The sequence below is a fragment of the Atractosteus spatula genome, chromosome 15, assembly GCF_055471065.1.
Source record: "Atractosteus spatula isolate fAtrSpa1 chromosome 15, fAtrSpa1.hap1, whole genome shotgun sequence".
Classification (NCBI taxonomy): Eukaryota; Metazoa; Chordata; class Actinopteri; order Semionotiformes; family Lepisosteidae; genus Atractosteus; species Atractosteus spatula.
The window spans coordinates 19,079,266-19,102,384 of NC_142720.1; the positions used below are offsets into that span (position 1 = coordinate 19,079,266).

Below are 23,119 nucleotides of genomic sequence, written 5' to 3' on the forward strand. Positions count from 1 at the left end.
AAGGCTGGTGGCTGTAGGCAAAAGCGGACGTTAAAATTCAACATAATGCAAAATACATACCGCATGGATTGCCTTGTACTGCTCCATAAAGGCTGGCTGAAGTGTAAAAAACTTGGGGACCCTTAACTGTTGAGAAAGATTAAAGATAAACCATTAGATATATAAATAAATCCTTAAGCTCCTAAATTTTAAAAAGGATGTATAATAAAATAGCTGTTTTTATCTTTATGCGAGATAAATTTATGTCGATCCTTTCGTGGGGAGCATACATCACTGCTGATGGGCCAATCGTGTTTCAGTCTTAAAAAGCATTCTTTGTGAACAAAACCTATAGTGAGAGGAACCCATGAACGATCCGACTGCTGGAAGGGATCTGTTGCTAAAAGAAAGCAGGATACTCATCCAATCAAGTCTGTCAATTGCATACAAAAGGGAGCGGAGCAGAATGAAACCAATTACCAGCCCCACAGCGGAGGCCAGTATTCCTGACCAGGCTCTGCTGTCCTGTGTTTCAAGGTGTCAACACTGGCAGCTTGTTTTCCATAACCTTACAGTGAGCCATTCAGAAGGACAGCAGAGGTGTGAAGGTTTTCTTCTTGGTGTCTGTTCTAGCTCCCCCACCTGCTTTCTCATAGTGCAGTCACTCAGGTTTTACAACACGCTCAGTCACTCAGAGCCAGGCTATTCATTTGAATTCATTTTCTCATTTTCTAACCATTTTACATCCTTTCTGGACGATCTTTCTAGATGACTGGGATAGAATGCGTTTGGCGTTTGACTCCTTACTTTTATTAAATCATTCGCACAGTATCCCGGCAAGTCGGCAAGTGTTTATACTGTACCAGTACTCTTCCATAAATCTACTTTTAAACGCAATTTTAAATGTATTGTAAAAACAGATTCGTTTTCATATTATACCTCCTTACAACAGTTTACAAGCTGTGCACATCTTGACAGAAGGCACTCAAGTTGGCCTGACACTCCTTTTTCTCCATGACATCCCCTCCACAGTGTAACCTGCCTCTTAATTTATTCACTTTGAAGTGGGTATACGTAACAATAGATAAAGCCAACGGTGTTCAAGGAAATATTTTTTTACTCAAAACATTCATCGTAAGATTTTGGATGAAAAACATAACTATCAGAATGCTTTCTCAATACAAGGCATATGAAACAATACAACCGTTACAATATGTTTAAGTTTAAATGGCCGAAGGTTTGTCTAGATTTATTATTTAAAAAAATCCAAATGCAGTTCTAGGGGTCAAAAGCCCCTCCCTGAATCCTCTGTCAGTGTTTCCCACATGCACACAGACAACACTGCCTTCTGTGAGAGGGTTGTGACACACAAAGTAGCCTGACTCCGCATGATGGATTTTTGGAAGCTAAGTCAAAGTGTTTTCCATATTTCATCCCTGAGGTGTCAGGAAAGGGCAACAATCCTGCCAATGACTAATGCCTCTGCCAGCTTTCCTGCCCACTAGTCTCAGTGGTGTTTGTCTTCCTCACAGCTCTCTCTCATGTCAGCCCGAGTGTCTGTTTGCACAGTTTGACTTTGACAGTGAGGTGTGACAAAATGAACCCTCAGTCCCAGCGTGCCTCTGAAGCCGATATTCATCCTCGCTTGTTTTCCTTCCCCTTCCTCCTCAGCTCTGCTTTAGTGATGTTTGCTTTCCATGATTGCAGGTTGGCAAACAGGCTCTGTCTTTCTACCATATCCGTAACTATGCAAAAGTGGATTTACAGAGAGTGGCCACAGTACTATATGTTGATACTTTCAGAATTATATTACCTTTAAGTATTGATTCTCCTTTGTACAAAAGGCAGAAAATACCTCAAAAGATTTTCCCAGGTGGTCACAGTGTGTAGTACAGGGTGGCATGGTGGCACCATGGCTAGCATTGCTGCCTCATAGCAGTGAGGCCCAGGGTTCAGTTTCTGGTGTGCCATCATGGTTTTCCCCTGGGTGCTCCGGTTTCCTCCCACAGTCCAAAGACATGCTGGTAGGTTAACTTGCCCTGGAGTGAGTGTGTGTGTCTGTGTGTGCCCTGTAATGGACTGGCGTCCTGTCCAGGGTGTGTCCTGCCTTGTGCCCATTGCCCGCCAGTATAGACCCTGGTTCTCACAGCCCTGTATTGGATGAAGTGGTTAGAAAATGGATGGCTGGTCAATTAGAACTGACCTACATATGCTTACTTGTCTAAATTACAGCTCTTTAGAAACATGCCACTCTAAAATAAAATTTGGTAAAGGTTTAATAGTCTCTTATTTACTTTTTAGTGCAGTTAATCTCAGTTTATGGATTTTTACACAGGTAACCTGAATCCTACCTGCTGCCGACATCTTTACGATTTCTGATATGAATATCAGAGACCTCCTGCGACTTCTAAAAGAAACTAGCTTTTCCACTCCTCTCGCTTGGCAATTGCCCAGGGAGGAAAGAGGAGATTATTCCCAGCAGCAGGCAGGTGTGTTTGCCTCACAGAGCCACGGTTAAGAGGGATTACACTGCCTGTGGTTTGACACTTACCTTGGGAAACATTTGCTCAATTTCGTCCTGTTCCCTCTCGTGTTTGCCATGCTGATGGGTGGTGCCTTCACAATCTGCTTTCTCTGAATGAGTATTCTGTATAGAGGCCAGCACAGAAATGGCAGTAAACAGGACTGAGAAGCATTAAAAAAATCCACTCACAATAAATTGATGGTGTGACTTAGTTTCTTATAAGGCAGCTTTTCTGACAGTCTTAAATTTTCCAGTTCCAGTCATTTTGACTAGTTTTTGATCTGTGCCAATTATATCAGTGCGGTGGCTCTGTGACTAAGGATTTGCACCTGTGGCTGGAAGGTTGCCGGTTCAAATCCCACGGCTGGCAGAGGAATCATACGCTGTTGGCCCCTGAGCAAGGCCCTTAACCCCAACTGCTCCAGGGGCGCCGTATAAATGGCTGACCCTGAGCTCTGACCCCAAGCTTCTCTCCCTGTCCGTGTGTCTCATGGAGAGCAAGCTGGGGTCTGTGAAAAGACAAATTCCTAGTACAAGAAATTGTATATGGCCAATAAAGTGATCTTATCGGCAGTCATTTCTCACCTAGGTTTATTGAGTGTGAGTAAAAAACAAAGTTAGGTTTAATGGATTGTGAAAAGCGGTTTTGAAAAATAGATGCAATTTATTTTTAGAAGTATTTGTTTTCCTAAAATAAGCCTCCTATTAATCAGTGATAAAATGGTGGAGCTAACAAAATGAAGAATCCAATAGTTTCTAACAATGGTGTTACAGGTACAAAAAATCAAATCCGTGAAAAGTTTATTAAATGTTTTTTTACATTTTTACAAACATTTTGTAAATTCAGTACAAAAGTGCCTTAAAACCCAGAAGTTAATTAATACATTTAGAATCTCTTTGATACAGATCATTTTTGAGATGCCAGGAGGTTTGGGTTGTAGAGTCACTAAATTGTAGTGTCACAGGGGTCTTAGGTTTAGTACAGGGGAACCAAACCCACTTAAACAGAGACTGCACATAATTTGGGGATCAGATGAATCAAAAAAGCCCACCTAAGAATTCAGCATGGGTTGACAAGTGTAGGTGGGAATGATATGAAATTACTTAGGTCCATGTAATGTTAAATGCAAAATTTCTCCAGGTCTGTTCAAACTGTCTGCTTCCATGATAACTGGATTTCCTGAAGACCACTACGGTACAAAATATTTTCATCTTACACACAGGAAGACTCTAATAGAAAAGCTAATATTCGCTGGGAAGACTATTTTCTGATTGCCCTGTTTAGGATGTGACCTGCAAAAGTGCACATTTAGTTGTTAATATATTACTAATGATGTGCTACTTCTCAAGGGTAGCCTGAGAGCACTGCAGCTAACACCTGATAACACTGCTCACCACTGTGCTGCCACACTTTGGCTGCTGGGTGACAACTCTCAGCTGAAAGGGCTCCTAAGTGGAGGCAGTTTACTCACAGCACCATGCAGCAGGTAACAGGAGAACACAAACCAGGCAGGAGCAGATCTAATACAAAACTAAGAGAAAATCTTGCTAAAGGTACAGCAAAGCAGGTGAAACACATGGATTTAAGGTGTGAAGACTATTAGTTTACCTTAGGTATAGTAATAAGTCATATTGACAAGGCCAAAAGTTAAAGGGCATTGTAATATGTATTGATACACACACTATAAGCATCAGCTTTTGTTAGTCCTCTTCTGAAAGAAAGCTTCCCCAAGTTTTTTCTGCAAATGTTACACACCACATTACCAATATTGTGTATAATTCAACGTGCATGAAATATTCAAAGCAGACTTTCACTTATTCTGGAATATTTTCTAAACCTCCTAAGCATAACTTCTTACCCCCTCACCTAAAAAAATGAGGCGTGTACAATTTTCAACAGCATTGATCACAAAACAAAACTTCAGTTAATTGCCTTTCTAGACATAATATTCCCCTGCTCTTTTCATCTTCTTAACATGTGAAATAGCCTTACTGGCTGTCCTTTTAAAGCAGTTCGAAGGCATTTTCCCAGAGGCTTGAGGAATGTCATGTGCGGAGGGCAGGACAGAGTGTTATCGTCATGCAGCCATGTCTGTCGGTGAGGCAGTGAGAATTCGCACGAATGAAATACTTGTCGGCACAAGCCTCTGCTACTCTTCTAGCCGCTGTCCTAATTTCTGACATCCAGGCACCTGCAGTGGTTACACGCCCTTCCTAACATCATACACGCTCTTACTAAACAGAGTTAGAACCCCTCTGACAAACGCAGCTGCATTAATACTGTACTGCAGCAGAGGAACACTGAATATCCACCTTCTTTCAACATCCTTCTGCTGATCCACGATCATTTAAGAACAGGGATATGCTTTTATTCTGGTATTTGCTTTCCTATAATACACATTTTATCTGACGGTAATCATTTTAGGAGGCCAGGCAGCTCAAATCAAGTGTTTCAGATGAGTGGCTGTTTAAAGTAAGATAACAAAAAGCTAAAAATGCTTTATTTGGCGATTAAGTACTTAAACTATGTTTAAAGAAAGGCATAAACTACTTATAAAACAAGTGACACCAAAATCCAATTTATCAAATGCCCAGTGTGCTTTTCTCATCTTTAATGACCTGGAAATTTTAACTTGGGCGATGTTTGACTGTGCTAGTTGTAAAAGTGGTTACTGATCCAGCTTTATTTGGTTATCTCACCATTTTGTGAACAATCTCCTCTTTTCCAGCAGTGCTGATGGTAACGGGCAGTGAGGGGAGCGGTGTTTGTCCTGGGCAGCAGGGCAAACAGGGGCCCATGCGGTCGGCTTTAGACAGGGCCAGGATGAAAGACTGTCCAGCCTTCTCGCGGTGTGGTGACAGCCTAACTAATCCTCCCCACACCGGGAAGCATTAGGAAAAAGCCACTTGTAAAGCACCTTTAAGGAGCTTGAGTGCTCAACGTTAAAAAAAAAAAATGACGCGATATGCGTTTCCATACCCTAAAAACCCACTCAAATTTTCTAACGTGAAAGGGAAAAAATCAAACTTGGCTTCCTTCTGTTTCATGCTGTTCCACAAGACTCAGGCTCACATTCGTTCCTGCTCAGAATGATAAAAGTGTGCTTGCCAACAAAACCTGACAAACACACTGCATTTGCCTGAACGTGATCAAGAAACCCACAAGTTGCAAGATGCTTGAAAACCAGATCCGACTCCCTTGCTTGTTTACTCCCGACATTCCGGTGAGGGGGGAATTGATTTAATTTTAAAACTCGGATGACGGAGCTGCTGAGCTTCGACATCATAAGATCTAACCCTTCCCCGGTGCACGCGGTACACCAGGAAAGCTGGCCGTATATCGGCCTGTGCTGGAGGACTCCCAAGGGCAGTGCCATGTGTAGAGGGCTGAGAGGGAGCTGTGTTCCTTACTCCCCAGTGTGAAGACCGTCCCTTCTGGACACAGCTGCAGGTCTGGGCAGAGAGGGACTTAAACCCACAGGCTTCCCCACTCTCCGACAGCACCTGCACACAGACCCCACTTCTCACAACCCTACGTCGTGCTGACCCTTCCCTTCCACGCGGGCAAAGAAGACGGCAGCGAGCAGATGGTGCTGAATTATTTCCTATCCAAACGAAGAGCTTCTTCACTATGTTATCCCCAATTTGTTTCCCTCCAAAAGAATATAAAATTTGTGAACAAGTTACACTGGCTGCCATAAATATTAGTGGAAGATTTCAGTATTCCCTATGAACCATCTCAAAATTAAGTTTTATTGAATGTAACGTACATGACTAAACACTTTAATCTTCAAAGTGAGCCTCTGAACTACTATAAAATAATACAAAATCATAGAAATTCAGATGGGGAGGCACAGTGGTTAGCATCGACGCCTCACAGTGCTGGGACTTGGGAAATGGGGTCCTATCTGTGTGGAGTTTGGATGTTCTCCCCATGTTTGCATGGGTTTCCTCTAGGTGCTCTTGTTTCCTCCCAGAGTCCAAAGATATACTGGAAGGTTAATTGGTTTCTGGAAAAAGATGGCCCTGGTGAGTGTGTGTGCCCTGCAAGGGACTGGCGTCTTATCCAGGGTGTATCGCAACTTGCGCCTATTCCTTGCCAGGATAGGCTCCAGATTCCCCATGAACCTGGACTGGGTGAAGTGTTTAGAAAATGGATAGATGGATAAATTCAGAAGAACTGATGAAAGGAGCCGTCTTATCGCTTTAGTAGATTTGGAAGTATGAAGGACTTGAACACTATGCTTTCCGTTACTTACTTTTTCCTTGAAGCTTTTTTCAGCCTGGCTGAAGTGACCCATCTTTGGCTGACCTTGTGCATCTTGGATGGTTTTTCTTAGAGTAAAATTTGGTGCAGATTTGTGCGCAACCACTGTCAAAAAAAATTGGCAATTTAATTGAGAGTCACACAACCATACGGCGCAAGTGCCATAAACCATGACTAAATAATTAGTACTGCATTTTGAAATTGTTCAGTCTAAATGTGATGCCATCAAACAAGTATATTGTTACACGTTAAAATATTTTCTGCTTATTTTACATTTGTAATAATATTACAGATTCTGTTCACATATACTAAAAATACCAACATCTATAATAATAAAAATTATAAATGTGATAGTAGATTACATCTTTCGTTCAGTCCTACAAATCCCTAATGATCCAAAACTGTCTTATATATTGGAGGTGACCACTTCATCAGCTACTGAAGTACAGCACCTGTCTGTGTGACACTACTGTGTATACACCAACATGAATTAATACATCAATGACACTCAACTCTTTCGAATATCCTGGAGTTTTATCTTCTTCTGGGCTCTGTGCTGGTACTGCTGCGCTAACATCCAGAATTCCTCATGATCCTGTCTGGTCTTCAGAAGCCCACATTTGGTCAAGTGGTTCTGGAGATCTACAATCTGAAATGAAGCACACAAACTAAAGGGCTTGAAGCAGGGAGCCATGTGAGCTTGTGGGAAGCAAAGGAACAAGTGGAGGTCAATTCCATGCGGAAAAGCAGAAAGAAAAGGTTTTTTGCCGAGAATCTTCACTTACAAGTAACACCTTCCAAAACTATGTGAATTGACCTCTATTTGTTGCACACAAACTAAAGCCATGGAACAAAAATGTAAAAAAATCCCATAAGAAAACAACCCTTTACTACTATACATGGATTAGCAAAACAGAAGAGACGTTTTCACATTCACATTGAAAACCTTTCTTATACCGCAGATGTGAACATAGTTTCAGTGGCGTTTGCTAAGGACAGAGAAATCAAGGCAGCACTCTGACAGTTCCATGCAATCTCCTGTGGAACTAATGGCACACAATAACGTCTAATGGTGCAAATCCTATTTGCCCCCATAGGTATTGGAACAGTGGAGCCAATATTGATATTGATATTTTTGCTGTGTACTCAAGCAACTTGGTTTTGAGATAAAAAGATAAATATCAGGCAAAAGTACAGAACATCACCTTTTATTTCTGGGTTATTCTGTGCATATATGCTTTATCATTTTAGAGTAATACCACCCATACAATTTTGGTGAGCATAAGTATTGGGATAGCGAGAATAGTAATAGTATTGGAACAAATTAACTTAGAGTAAATTAAAGTAGGATAAAACTTTAATAAAAAGTATAAAAGTATTTGGTTGGAAATCCATAGAATGCAATAACCGCATCAAGCCTACAGCCCAGTGACAACACCAAACTCTTGGCTTGTTCTTTTGAGATGCTCTTCCAAGCTTTTGCTGCAGTCCTTTTCAGTTACTGTTAGATTTGGAGGTTTCTGACCTCAGTTTCTATTTCAGCAAGTGAAATGCACGCTCGATTGGACTGAAATCAGGAGATTGACATGGCCAGTCTAAGACGTTTCACCCTTTTCCCCTGATGTTCTCCTTGATTGGTTTGGACGTATGTTTTGGGTCACTGTACTGCAGCATGATGAAGCCCCTGCCAATGAGTCTAGAGGCATTTTCTTGTACACAGGCAGACAAGATGTTTCACTTCTGAAATCTGCTGCTACAAGAGCTAGTTACTTCATCAGTAAGGACGAGTGAGCCAGTTCTAGAGGTGGCCATGCATGCCCAGGACATGACACTACCCCCACCATGCTTCGGTAATGAAGTGCATGGGATCATCTGCGTTTCATTCCTTTCTCCACACTTTCCCCTTGCCATCACCTTGGTAGAGGTTCATCTTTCTCTCCATCTGTCCGTAACACTTTGTTCCAGGAATCTGCTAGCTCTGTTCTTTTTAGCAATTAGAAATATTATTACATGCTCTGTGCTCTGTGAAGTCTTTTGATACTTTCACCCCTGCACTGTGGAGGTTGCTGGTGACTTCAGTAACGGTTGTTTTAGAGCCTTTCTTCACAGATCTGATCAATTTTTTTTTATCGTCAACTGCAGTTGTTTTCCTCAGCTGACCTGGTTGTTGATAATTGCTAAATACACCAGTGGTTTCTTTCTTCTTCACGATATTCTGAATGGTTGATTCTGCTAAACCCAGTTTCTGTGCTGTGGCTCTTTTAGAGTTCTTCTTTTCTTTCAGCATCCAAATGCTTGCTTTTTTTTCGTAGTTCTCTATGCTGGAGCAGGCCTACTGACTTCAAAGGCAGACACTAAAAGGAAGAGCAAAGGCTGAATCCAACCCTACACATTCACAGCTCTTCGTGCACAATCAGTGCAACAGGACACACCTGACCAATAAGAAACACCTGGCAGCCACTTGTCCCAATACTTAAGCTCACCTGAAATGGGCGGGGTTGAACATGAGAAGTGCTATTATTCTATAATGGTACAATATATAAACACAGAAATAAAATGCTACATTCTGTTCTTATGCCTCATATTTCTCTTGTATCTCAAATCCGAATTAATTGAGTATACAGCAAAAATAGCAATTTTGACTTCACTGTCCCAATACTTACAGTGGACACTTTAACTATTTACTTTTACAGTTTTTATGATGTTCTGAAACATTTCTTACCAAATTATGATTTATACGTAAGGATATGCAATAAATAATTACACTGCAGAGCATGACATACCAAGTAAAAGCTGGATTTAGGGATGGACTGCAGGTACTGGTCATCGTGAGAAAGAGTGGAAAAGGCCAGTCTCTGTCCTGACACTGTCTGAGAGAGGGGAGGTGATAAAGAGAGAGTCAGCAGTGAGTCTTTCAGTAGCTGGGAAAGAAAGCACAGAACAAATGACAAGTAAACATGCAGCCACAGGAAGCCATTAACAAGAGTGGGGACCAATTAGGACCCAGCAGGTGTTCTCAACACTGCCTGATGGTCCTGCCCCATCTCTGTGGCTTTGACAGAGCCTCTCGACCAAGCTGGGGAAACAACAGGCTGTTTCATTTGCCCTGCAATTTGTACCAAAGGATTCCTGCTGACAGGCCCATAAACTTAGTCTTTTTTATCTTCGTCTTAAACCGACGTCATTAGAAAGAGCAATTACCGTCTACTGAAGCCCTATACCTTTTATAGGAAGAGAAGACAAGATTCTGAGCCTTTTATCAACATTTCCACTTACTTACGCAAAAGGTTAGTGTCAGAATCACACGCACAAAGTCAAAGTTAATCGCAAGCTTTTAGAAAATGCCCGATTGAGAACGTAGATCCTTAGCTTTAAAAAAGTAAGTGTTCTCTACATTCAGTTTAAGAAAAAAGTAGTTTAAATCTAAGCGAAAAAAATAAATTTGCAGATACAGTACATGCTGCATTAGACGGTCAGAATTTAAAATTTGAGTTACTAATCTAAACAATAAACATTTACATTTTGTATCTTTAGTGTGACATGATTTCTAAAATACATTTAAAGAAATTAAATTCCAGACACAGGCTGTGTAAGGCAGTCAGAATATAAGAATTGAGCTACTGATGAACATCTTAAAAAAAACAATATTAACATTATTCAGTTTAAAAAGTTGTTCATATTCCGTATTTGACCCAAGAGAAATCATTGAAAATATCTGCTTTTAGTTTAAAGGATGTGCGTCTATCATATTCTTTTATTTTCTAAACACGAGAATACATTTATTGGTCTAGATTAGCCATTTAAAAGGGGGCAAATCAACATGAATAATTATGCACTTTAGATGCATCTTATGCTGTAAAACAACACTTCAGCCTGGATCAAGAACTACTATACATCTTATCAGCTTTTTCAAGAATTTCTTCTGATCTTGATGAGTCTACATCCTAACAGCTAAGGGAAATGCATGACTCAAAGGATTAGTTGCTAATTGCCTTTTTAATGATCTAAGTAATATCCTTGTGAAGAACACTTTGGTTTGAAACTCAAAACACCTTTTCCCTCCTGATAGTTTTCTAGTAATAGAAAGCCAGGATGAAGGCAAAGGTGTCAAGAACTTTGATTTGAACTGTTGATCTGGCAGTTTTGTGTATTTGGGATTAGATTCAGTCAAAAGCCTTTTTGCGCATACTAGCAGGATGGGAACCTCCTCCACCCAGCACATTTCCATAGTCTGAAGTGAGAGGTGCAACTTCTCAAGTGCTGCTTTTATCATTTGTAAGGTTCTCCTGAAATGAAAGCTTAAAGTTGCCCCACCTTCACGCTTATGAGCACTAAGGGTTAAGGCAATAAACAAAAATCTGTAGTTAATAACTCAATATGAATGAATACTAGAACACAAGAATCAAACTGGATTACTAAACTATTTTTTCTAAGGTTTGAAGGCAGTAAAAAAGTAAATATTAATGTGACAATTAGACATTTTGCTTTTTGCAGAGATTTCAGAAGAAAAAAAAACAATTTCTAATATTAAAAGTACCACAATTTACCTTCAGTGTCAGTGAACGCGATTAAAACAATTACATATTAAAAAACTTGGCAAACATCTCCACCTGCTGGCCAATCATTTAAAATGTCATTTTACCACTGAAGTCCGCTTTTCCTTATCCTGGGCCACTTCAGTGTAACTTGAAATCTGGCCTTGAACTCTGGGTTACTGCCCTTCCAAAAGGTGAATGTTTGTCCCAGTTTTAGATCTGAAGCAGGATTTTCCATGATTTGCCAGTACTTTGCTCCATCCATGTTAACATCAGTCTTGACAAGTTTCCCAGTTTGCTGAGAAGCAGAACAATAACGTTATACTGCCACCACAATGCATGACAATAGGGACAGTATTGAATGAAGCACTAGGTTAGCTTTGTGTCAGATGTAACACTTCACATTAGACAAAAGTCCACACTGGCCTCACATGACATCCCTTGTCAGTTTCTCAGTTTGGAGCAACAGCCTGATCTAGGCACTGTCCCAGTGCCTTTTCCTTTTTAAGGTGGTTTTTAAGTGTTTTATACTCTTCTACTAATATGTGCCTTGGTACAACTCTATTCCCGAGTTGTTTTTAAAGCTCCTTGGTCTTCTTCCTTGATTCTTTATTTATTAAGTATTTATTTTTAAATCATGGGAACCACCATTATTACATACAGAGTCCACTCAATTAAGTGTGTGACTTTTGTGTACCTACTGTAAATTCAGGTTTGCCACTGCAAAGGCTTAGAATATTTATGAAATCACAATGTCCACTTATTTTTCACATTAAATATTTATCTTATTCTTTTTCATTGTTTTCTTCTTTAAATATAGGAAGTACATTGTGTAATAATACATGTAGAGCACTGGGATTTCTTCAGGATGAAACACTAAATGGAAGAAAATATTACAGATTTTAATGCCTTTCAGTTTTTTCACATCACATCACACTTTTCACACCACTTCTACTGACAGTTTTCTCACCTGTCCTCTCGGCTTCTCTGTGGGTTTGTGGGCAGTGAGACCGTGTTGCTTCATCTCCTTCCTCTGTTTCTGGATCTTCTGTTTCAACAAATCCGAGTAGTGGAGATACATCGCATCTCGGAGCCGGTGCAGGTTCCTGTAAGCCTCTAGGTGGCGCTGGGAGACAATAAAAAGCACCCCGCAAAGCTCAAAGGCCAACCTTGTCAGACCACAGTATTAACCAAAACTATACAGAAGCAAAACATTAACTTTTTGAACACAAAAAAATCAGAGAAATATAGAGGAGGACAAAGATATTCTGAAAAAATGTTCAAAGTAAAACAACTTGGTGTTCATAAGATACAAGGGTTAATATGACTTAAAACTGGATGCTGAGACATTAACCATGGGCTGATGAAAAAGTCAGTGATCTTGCCATGTAGTAGCAGCAGCAACAGGCGAGAAAAAGGAAAAGGTCAAACTCTGATTTACTGAAGCTAAAACGTCCATCGTTTTGCAGCAGTATTTCCTTCTGAAAGGAGCTGATCATCTTATTAAATCATTTTTGTTATAGTCAGGTGATATTGGGATGAATAATCTTCACAGCAACAATGCAGCTTGAACTGCCCCGAGATTTGTTAAATATAAAGCAGGACAACAGAAATCGATAGAGGAGGTGAAATCAAATGCCCAGTACAGACTGAAGGACACAGTGACCTATCACTTGTAGCAGCTCTGCAGGGAACATCTCATTCTTTCTTTCCACTCTACAGAGGCTTTACCAGGACTGCACAGGAGAAGCTGAAAAGGGTTTATTTTCCAACGGAGTGTGCCAAGCAAAGTAGAAAGAGGTTTAATAAAACTCAAATGAACCTGTGGGAAAAGGGGCAAAGACAAAGGCATCTGCAATTTCCCACTGGACCTTTCTCACTGAGAAAGTATTTTACAAGTCAACACTTTTTTTCTAACATGAATTTATATGCGAAGCATTCCTGGAAGTAAAACAGCTAGCAGTCACAGCCTCTGTGCCTGATAGCTGCTATGATACAGCATTGATATCTTCACACCAATAAGTAATTTGATTTTTGTTAGCATTAAGGATCTGCTCTTCTGCTATTTTTAGCCTAACTGACAAACCCACAGAGAGAGGCTTAATGGAAAAGTACTTCACATTTTCTATTCTTTATTCTGCAATGAAGACTTTAGAAATGAAATATATTTTCAATAACACATTTTCCAGACTCAGTAACTAAATATTCAGAAGAGGCTGTATTAGTTTGATTCAATTATGCTGTTTTATACTGATTAATAAGTATGCACTTTTCGCTTCTTTCTTAGAAGCTTAGCTTTCCTGACAACAAAATTTTAATAAAGATATGGTATTATGAATAAGCCCGAGCAATCTATGCAGAAGAAAGAATGATACCACCACTACACTTTTCACAATCAAGACTGCTTTGAGATTGCTATTCTGAATGCACAGGACACACTGATGGCTGATACCGGCATCATTTAGTGTTGCTGATGTTTTCAGAAAAGGGGAACACTTCATAATAACGTCCCAAAGTAATGATACAGTCCCAGAGTGAAGGATAACTTATGTCTGTTATCTTTTCATTGTAGGCTGCAAACAAAGGGTAGGTGCAACTCCCAACCCTCTTGACCACAAACCAGCAGCCTCTGTTGAAAGACATCTGGTGGAATTTGAATCCAAAAACTAACTGTCCTTGTTGCTGGGTATTCCAGTGATACAATATCTCCACAATGTACAATGACAGTTTCCTGCATTCTGTTTTTCCTAATTGCTGATCCCACTTAAACTCTGGGATCCACAGTTTCAAATAAGGAAACATCACTTTGCATGGCTCATTGACTGGAAAGAGGTTCTGGCTACTACAGCAGGTGAGAGAAATTTGCATAAGCCAAATGTGCATTATTTCAGAGAAGGAACTCTTATTTTCTTTTTTCAACAAGGTCAGCCGTAGCCAAAAGGCTGTCTTTTTGTTCTACACTGGTGTTTGAACTGTACAAATTCAACAAGGTCTCCACTGAGATGAGCTTTTAATCTCCACTTTCATGTGTTGGTTTGTGGTGGCACAATGGTCAAAGATTATCACCTGTGGAAATAATCATAATCAAATAATACTGGCCTGGAAAACTGTCTAAGTAGTTCTGGTAATGCCTTCTTCCTGGTTCCTGCATTTGTTAGTTTGTGGTTTTATGTGTGTGGCTTTTTTTATTGATAGCCTCACATAGAACAAGCCCTTTACTGAACATCTGATCTGTGCTGCTTGCTCAACAGCAGCAACAACCAAGGTCAAGGGAAATACAACAAACAAGAGGCAGGTAAAATCAATGCATAGGATCAGTCTTACAATAGGGGTTTAGCAAAAAGGAAAGCCCCATTTCACACAGAAGTGATGTAAAATTGACAAAACATGGCAAAGGTGTTGAAAATGACATCTGAGTCATGTCGCTTTGACTTAAACTATGCATGTTCTATAGTTAAAGCAAATGAGCCTTTCCCACAGATTGCTGACACACAGGTAGCTCACTGTAATGACAGTAAATGTACACTACATATCAGGGTTTTCAGTGCTTTTTGGATCTAGAAAATTGCAAAAAGCAAAATTTGCTTTTGCTTGATTCCATTTTTAGAAATGGGAGGCTTTGCAAGCAGTCCTGCGGGTGTTCCCAGTCTTAGTCTGGGGCATGTTGTCTTCTATTTACCTGGTCAAGCATGACTTGCTTCATGACTTTCACTTCATCATCTTCTTCCTCTTTGGGATTTTTCAAGAAATCGTCCCCATGGTTTCTCTTCTTCTCCTTAACCTGCTGTTTTTCATCTCCCTGTGAGACAAAAAATGTTGCCAAAAAGAACTAGTCATGTCACTTCAGAGGAAAAAAATGATGGGTTATAAGGAAGCTTTGATACACATTAACACACAAAACCTCAGACTCTCAGAGTCTCAGACAAAGCCCAATTTTAATTTGCACATTCCTTTTGAGAAGTAAGGATACTTGCGGCTTAGGTAGAATAAGTGAAAATAATAGTGTGTGTACGTGCTTCTTTCACAGTTTCAAAAGCATTCCTGCTGCTACATAAGAAAAAAATGTAATACAATTGGTGACTTGTCACTGTTGGAGGCCATCAAACAAGTATCTTTCTTTTTAAAGACTTTGACACGTGGTACAATTTTAACATTGAACCAGGTAATTAATATTCAATGCGTGCTCTGCCCTTCACTTTTGTAGACAGAAAAAGTTTATTTAAAACATTCATTCGCTGACATCTTTTTGCAATTTCACACCCTTTGGTAACAGAAATTTCATTCTTTTCCTATCACGCAACATCAGAAATTAAAATAATTTAAAAAAAACATTTACACCAGTGCAAAGACTTATAAGTCTTTCTACTGTCAGTAAATTGATGTTTTCCGAAACAAATGTGTCCACAGATCTAAATCTCAATCCATGTGCATGTCTAGCTGAGAGGCATTCATTTTGCACTGCAAAAGGCTCAGGAGATTCTGATAATAATTGTCTTTTACATTTGGTGAGCTACTTTCCTTTCTCTCAAGTGCTCTTCAGAAGTCTCTGAATAGCAAATTAATTAGCAGGCTTTGTGTTTTCTTTCTGGCCAACATACTTAAGATTCTGCTAGAACATTTAGTTTCTAAAAATCCCCTGTGGTATAATTCATGTGCTAATTGGATTTGTAAATGAAATACAAAACAAGTGTTACTTTTTTACACTGTCTTCCATTTTGGAAGTTTCTTAAAATCTAAATAGAAATAAAGGTGTCAGACTGAGCTGACCTCGTCTTAGACTAAACGCAAGAAAAACAGTTTTCCTGGAATACTGTAATACTATTACCTTGAGCAGAAGCCAGACAATCCTAAAGGTATGTAGTATTTAACAGTTCCCTCAATACTGGTTTCAGATGAGTAACATATGAGCACGATTTCTTTTTAACAAGGTACAAATGCTCCTTTTGCTGACCTCCTTGAGTGTGATTCTTCAGTTGACTACCACAAAATGCTGTCTTTAGAGCTCTCTCTGTCAGGAAGTGCAAGTTTTGTCTGCACAATAGCTACCAGAACCAAATGGTATTTATAAGCGCTGTTGCCACAGTAATACTGCAGGCAAAAAAGGCCTCCTGAGCCGCAATTATCTTGTCTTTTCCAAAGAATAGCTGTGAATAATTTTTAAGCAGCCAACCAACTCTGCTTTTTGTAAATGATCCCTATCATCTTACTGAGAGCATTCTGGACTCCCCTCAGATAGGCTCCATACTGAAAGCTATTGAGTGTAGAACTGAAAACAGAAAGCACACAGATTACTCCCCAATCAATGAAACCGATTTGTCTTCCAATGTAAAGCTATGCATGCAAGTGAGATTGCTGTTCAGCCCTTGTGCTTCAGAGTAAAAGAGAAAATAGGGAGGGGGGGTCTGTGTTGCCAGTTGTAACCAAGACGACCACCTTAGCAGCTGCTCTCTCCTGCTTTTTGATGGACACACATGACGTCCAAGGGTTTGATCTTATAAACTCAGACTATGATAAAAGCCAATAAGAAAACAGACCACCCCCACCCCATCCAAGGCATTCAGTTGAATCAATGGTTCTTCTGTGTAAAAGAAGTGCAACTGTGCAACAGTCCCACACTGCACTGTGAAAGGGAAGGAAACACAATGCTTTAGTCAGACAGAGGTGGGGTACTGTTTGTGTACTGGGTACCTGTGGACAAACCAATTCCAGTTCAAAACATTATTTGCACCCTATTGCTGCAGTCCGTGCCATTGCAGCAGTGGTGGATGCAGAAATCCTTATAGTCATAATCACGTAAAGAACCTGTGGCTTAAGCCTTTCAATCTGTTCCCCATTGACTTTGTGCTCCCAGGTAGCAGACTTCACCTAGAAGCCAGTTTAGCCATCAGATGCACCTTTCAAGCTAATTAAAAGTGGTAATAAAGCAAGAACGTTAAACCTATACATATTGTAGCGAATTCAGTTTCTTGGGCTCATCCCTCACCACCAGGGCTCGAACCCGGATCTCCAGCGTCACTCAACAGGGGACTTGCCGGCTGAGCTAAAGAAGACCTTCCACAGCCCGGGCGGCCAACATTCCTGTTATGCACAGGGGCGTATTCGTTACACTATTAAAAATATTCTAAACAACAGAACAGTCAACATGCTATGAGCTATTCTATAAGAGCAGTTCCCACATTTACCTGTTTTTTGCACTCAGGTGGGAGGTAAGCATTCAGAAGAGAGGGCAGAGAACTTTTCTGATGGATCTCACGGCTTCTTGATATCATTGTTTTCTTCTTTCACACTGATCACTGCTCAGTCTCCGGTTAAGTTGTCTTGAACACGTTACAACAAATTCGGTGAAAAACTACTCCTGTTTGAACTGCATTATCGTGAATTACTATGCTTACAACTATTTTATTCTGTCCTGCGCTGCGCTTCGTATTACTTAACAAATAACAAATATTGCAATATTAGAATTAGGATGCTTTGAGTTGTTGTAGTTATTATTATACTTACTGAACGTAACTACATGTTTTCGAAACAAACATTTTACAAACGGAAACCAGACACTTCTAAGAGTAATGTTAAACTGACGGAAAAACAAGTGGGGTGAGCATAATCATTGGATTCTCACCACACAAACGCACACTGTAATGAGACGCGCTAAAACGCATTTCGCAAGACTACTGTATCGATCGTTTTAATGCTTTTACGGACTTACCACAAAACCCCGACAGAATAATTCCCTGACGCACATAACGCTAGCTGAGAGAATTAGCATAAATCTCAAGAAACGACTCTCCGCAACACTTACACTGGAACTCCGCCGTAGCCAAAACAAGGAGATCCCCCAGAATGCACTGGTCACGTTTTTATTAAGAAGAACTCACTGTTCCTGTGCACAAGTAATTACAGGTTTTACTGCGAGCATGATCAAATTACCATGTGCATATTCACTGCTGTTCAGCTGTTCATTTTCTTCGAAAATGAAATATCAGAGTTAACACTTGTGGTCCTTAACATATAGATAGATACTTTATTGATCCCGTGAGGGAAATTGCAAACATATATATGTTGGCATTTAAGAGTGCAGGTTTTTAATTGAATGGATTTTGTGCTTACTCAAAAATAAGTAAGGTGTATAAATAAACAAAATATATTTTTTCTCTAATAGGAACCAATAATAACTTACAACAACTAATAATAAGATGAATAACTACTTCTACCATTGTATCTGACCAATTACTCTGTATTACCCTTCATCATAGGGATATGTCCAAAGAAATTAAAAATAATGAGCCCCATGTGCCAACAGAAACTGGACTGGACTTAGTATGAACTAAGATAAAACTTCTTAAAGCATCATCAAAATATCATACATTACAGGTAAATGACAAAGTGCCTCTGTGAAGGAAGAGCATTCCGATTAAAAAAAGGAAAGGATTTACAATTATTTAGAACAGTTTATCTCCTGCAAATAAATTTAAAAAACTGAAAGAAAATTTAAGGTGTTAAATAATGAACTTTCCAGCCCTGTGATGGGCATGAGTTATTAGTGTTTAGCTTGATGAATGAGTACAGTGCTGGGCAGTTGCACAACTGAAATGTGGAAATTTCAATTGAAACATCTCCAGTAACTTTAGAAACACACATGTCTCCAAGTCCATCTTTAGATGAGGGCCTCATCGCTGTTATATAATTATGAAAGTAGTGGTTTATTAGATAATTCTTCATTAATAATTGCATAATAATGATGATAATTTGACAACAATCCTGCAAGTAATAGTTAACTGAATCAACTAGCTACTAAGTCATAAAGGATTAGACTGGCCAAATGTCCTTTTCTCATTCATAACTGTTCTTGTTTTTGTATGTTTTTGCTCACCTTTGATTAGTATGTATGTTCGCTGATAAATCAGCCCAAACTTGCATTGCATATTTTCTTTTTAAATCAGTCTCTGTGATAACCAAGGTTGTCCTGTATTTTATTTTCAATTCTAAGAGTCATTTTGTGTCATACTGTATGTAAAAATGAACCGTTTCACTTCTCATCGTCAGTCTGCTGTATTGTTGGAGCTTCTTTTTGTTGAAAGGATTTAAAATGGGGGCAGCACAGTGGTTAAAATTGCCGCCTCGCAGAGGCCCAATCCCTGGGTTGCTATGTGCACGGACTTTATATGTTCTTCACATGTTCGTATGGCTTTCCTGCGGGTGTTCCAGTTTTCTCCCACAGTCCAAAGACGTACTGATGGCTTCTGGGAAAATCAGCCCTGGTGTGAATGTCTGTGCCTATGTGTGCCCTGTGATGGACTGGCGTCCCATCCAGAGTATATCCTGCCTTCTGCTCGTTGCTTGCCAGGATAGGCTCTGTTCCCTCACAACCATGTGCTGGATAAAACAGTTAGAAAATGAATGTAAGGATGTATTTAAAATAACCAGAATTCATTAACTTTATGCTTTAGAAATACACAATATGGATATTACATTATGATAGTAAAGGAAAATAAGAAAATAATAATTATTGGGTTTTCAAATATATAGGCAAAAGCCTTTCAAAAGAAATACGACCTTTGAAAAAACAGGTTTTCAATATTGTCATTTAATAAGTCTATCTAAACAGAAGGCACCACACGAATGTGCTTAGGAGAGGCTGAACTATGCCTGGGTTAAATTATCCCCTGCAACATGGAGTGTTTAAGAAGGTGTTGCCATGGGGAGAACAGGCTAGCCAAACTGCGTTTTCAGTTAAAGATCTGTTCGACCTATTTTCTTCGTTTTGAAACCAAGCCAACTGAACCTCTGATCAGAGTATGCATTGCAGTGCATTGAGGAAATAACAGGTTGCATGAAATCTGGTTTTCGTACTTTAGTGTGAAACTAAGCAGACAAAAATAATGCATAATCACTCCAGAAATTCAATAAAATAAAACATTATGAAAATGCAATACTTTAATATTGTGTTAAAACAGGAGCCACTTCACGACTAACATCATGCAGAGTCAACAGGTTCTCTTTAAAGAAAAGGTGACCGCTTAATTGTTTGGATTGTACTGCTTTCTGCTTTGCAGGATGGGGTTTCTTTAACAGGTATCTGGTTTCAGTATGCATTCTGCACTGGTATAATATCTGTAATAGCTATCTCTTGCATTTTTAGTTTTTAATTTTGTTTTGAAAGAGCTGGAAAAACAATGCTGCAAAAAAACAAACCTGTTTCACTGGCAGCATGCCAGTCCAGAAGTAACAGGTGTTAGATCATAAGTGCCAAGTGTCTCTTAACCTGTCACCATCACCTAAAAATTTGCAAGGAGGCAGTTTTAAATACAGTAAAGCAATTTTAGCAGTATTTATGTTTTTAGTGTGCAAAAGCTGTTAATTGTAATAATTCATAGACAGCAGTTACCATGTAAAATAAACAATTAGTACATCTGCAATAACCCCTTCAGCTATACTGCTTCTATTCAGTTGACAATACTGTGGATTCAGCTCTGTGCCTTTCTTGTAAGGCTTCTGCTATGGAGAGGATCCACAAGGAAAGTAAACTACAGTATATGCAAAAAGAAATACTGAGCAGGGGAGCAGGAATTAGTTTTATGGGATTGGCACGTGAAGGGCTATAGTTACAAGGACCTTTTGTGCATTTCCCGATACCTGAGGGGATTTGCATGCAAAATGTTTTTTTTTCTTCATACAAACGTTAACGATCATCTCGGTAACCCAATTAAAGAACGTTTTGAACGCTTGTGTCTGGCAGTACGCCCAATCTAGAAAATGTACCACAAAGAAAAAGAACAAACAAATGCTAAAACGTTCACGATCGTGTTGTGCAACAATAAATCTACTACCAAAAAAACCGTGAGGACACTGCGCACAATCCATGAACCGCGTTTGTTTGGCCATTGTTAACGAGCTTTTGTTCTGATACAGTTCTAATTCTACAGAACGAGCCAGTAACATTGTCTCAGATTCCCCACCCTGCTCCCATTAAAATGGGTTAAGATTTCAAAATATTAAGACACTTTTCGTTTTATTTTGGACAGTTTACAAACTGAGAAAAAAACGAATTTACACGTGTGAAAACAATTATTAACAATAAATATATTGTACAAAACATCGCTTTCTATTTACAGTATATACAACGTTTTAACTAGACAATGACATCTGTTCTCGGCACCCCTTGTAACATTGAAACTCCTTTATGCAGGATTGCCAAACCAAACTGGAAAAATGTCGCCTGAGTGCACGTCTAAGCTTAATGTTCTGTTGGCTTTTGTTCTCTGCTACGCTGAACAACATATTGAATATTTTGCGCAGACGCATACGGGTATTAAGACAATGAATGGGTTTTTATTTTACGCATTTTCATAATTCCAGTCAAAAGACCTGCTTTCAAGCTGCTGCTATAAAATGTATTTTGCAGCTGGACTCGTTCTGTTATAGAAATTAAACCTCAATAGGTCTCATACATCAGAATTAAATACCGCGCGGTGACAACTGGCTGCTTTGTGAGGTGCCTTTAGATCTGTTTGTTTAGCCTGCATACGCCACGCCGTCAAAACCTCTAGGTTAGTAACAGTTTTCTGAACAGAAAATCACTGCGTCAGTGAGTGCTTTCTGTTGTTAGCAGCTATTTAAATGCGGCAACGTCGCCAATTTGTCCACTTTTCCCAAAGCAGTTGCATTTTCAACGCCTTCCAGCCACTCTTTACATTTCCTCACAACAGTCTCATCGACATCACAGTCTTCTTCCTCATACTCCACGTCGTCATATTTATATTGATCATTCAACAGGGACACTTTAACAAGCGTCCTGATGTCATTGTGGCTATCCCATTTGGCGACAGCAGCGGTACTTTTAGCGCCCGGCGCTCTTTTGCTAGGAAGCGGCCGCCTGTGCCGCGAGTCTGAAGACACAAAAGGCACGGCGCATTTCTGCTGCTTCGCCAAGAGCTGCTTTTCCAGGTTGCGCTTCTGGATGACCAGGATTGCTTCTGGGGTGAGGCTCAGGGAGAAATGAATTTCTTCTTCGACTCCGTCCTTCACGAGAGAGCTTCGGGAGGAATTTTTGCTGCTTTTCCGAACTGCAGACTCCCCTGAGCTTGAGACTGGCATACTGTCGCAGGAGCTCGCTAGGGGTTTGGGCAAAGTCAGCCAGGAGGTCTTGCACTCCACTCCAAGGTTTCCAGGCGCTCTGGGCGTTTGACGATTGCTCCTCGGTTGAGGATGGACACCCAGCTCTTTCAGGTTTGCTGATGGCCAGGAGCTGGAAAACCTTTCATTTTCCGCCTCTTTCTCGTCCCGGGCTTTACCGTGCAGAGACTGTGGAGGCACGACGTTGGACCTCTTCTTTCTGAACAACTCCTTCCCTGGAGAACTCATGCGCTGGTGCAGATTGATCGGTGGAAAAGGCATTTTTTTTTTCTCAGACAAATATTCAACAGAGTGAAATTAAATATGGCAGGAACTCTGCGTAAAAAATGTCGATTGAAACGTAGAAAAAGAACTGTAGCTGCCGACTCATCGTCAATAAAAATAAGCACTTGACTCAAATCCCATTGTCTGTAACCTGTTATGCTGAGAAGCGTGTGTCTGCTCTCTGCTTTTATAACCCGGCTCAGAAGGCGTGGTCAAACTGGAGTCTTGAAACATGTTTGAGATGCCAGGTACTGCACAATGCTTCGTCACAGTCCAGGAATTTATTCTTTTCAGCAGAAGGCTATAAAGTTCTTTGTAATCCAGGGAGAAGAGTACAGTCTGATTTTAGCTGCACTTTGATAGCCTACAGAGCACAACACATTCACATTTTAAGAGAGACTGGGGAAAAATCACTTT

At 39.9% G+C, this 23,119-nt stretch overlaps 2 protein-coding genes across 2 annotated transcripts; both read right to left on the reverse strand.

Moving 5' to 3' along the window:
- Positions 1-60: 60 nt before the first annotated feature.
- Positions 61-16,019, reverse strand: LOC148820180 (uncharacterized). Its single transcript, XM_088934203.1, has 7 exons — positions 16,008-16,019; positions 14,985-15,104; positions 12,276-12,431; positions 9,554-9,640; positions 7,284-7,419; positions 2,531-6,875; positions 61-126 (listed from the first exon to the last, which is right to left on the reverse strand). The coding sequence occupies exons 1-6, from the start codon at positions 16,017-16,019 to the stop codon at positions 6,457-6,459; spliced, it is 930 nt and encodes a 309-aa protein (XP_088790329.1). The 3' UTR covers positions 61-126; positions 2,531-6,456.
- A 5,278-nt stretch (positions 16,020-21,297) lies between these two features.
- Positions 21,298-22,858, reverse strand: prr18 (proline rich 18). The gene has a single exon (XM_088933939.1). It carries the CDS (start codon positions 22,697-22,699, stop codon positions 21,908-21,910), a length of 792 nt encoding a protein of 263 aa, XP_088790065.1. The 5' UTR covers positions 22,700-22,858; the 3' UTR covers positions 21,298-21,907.
- Between the last annotated feature and the right edge of the window lie 261 nt (positions 22,859-23,119).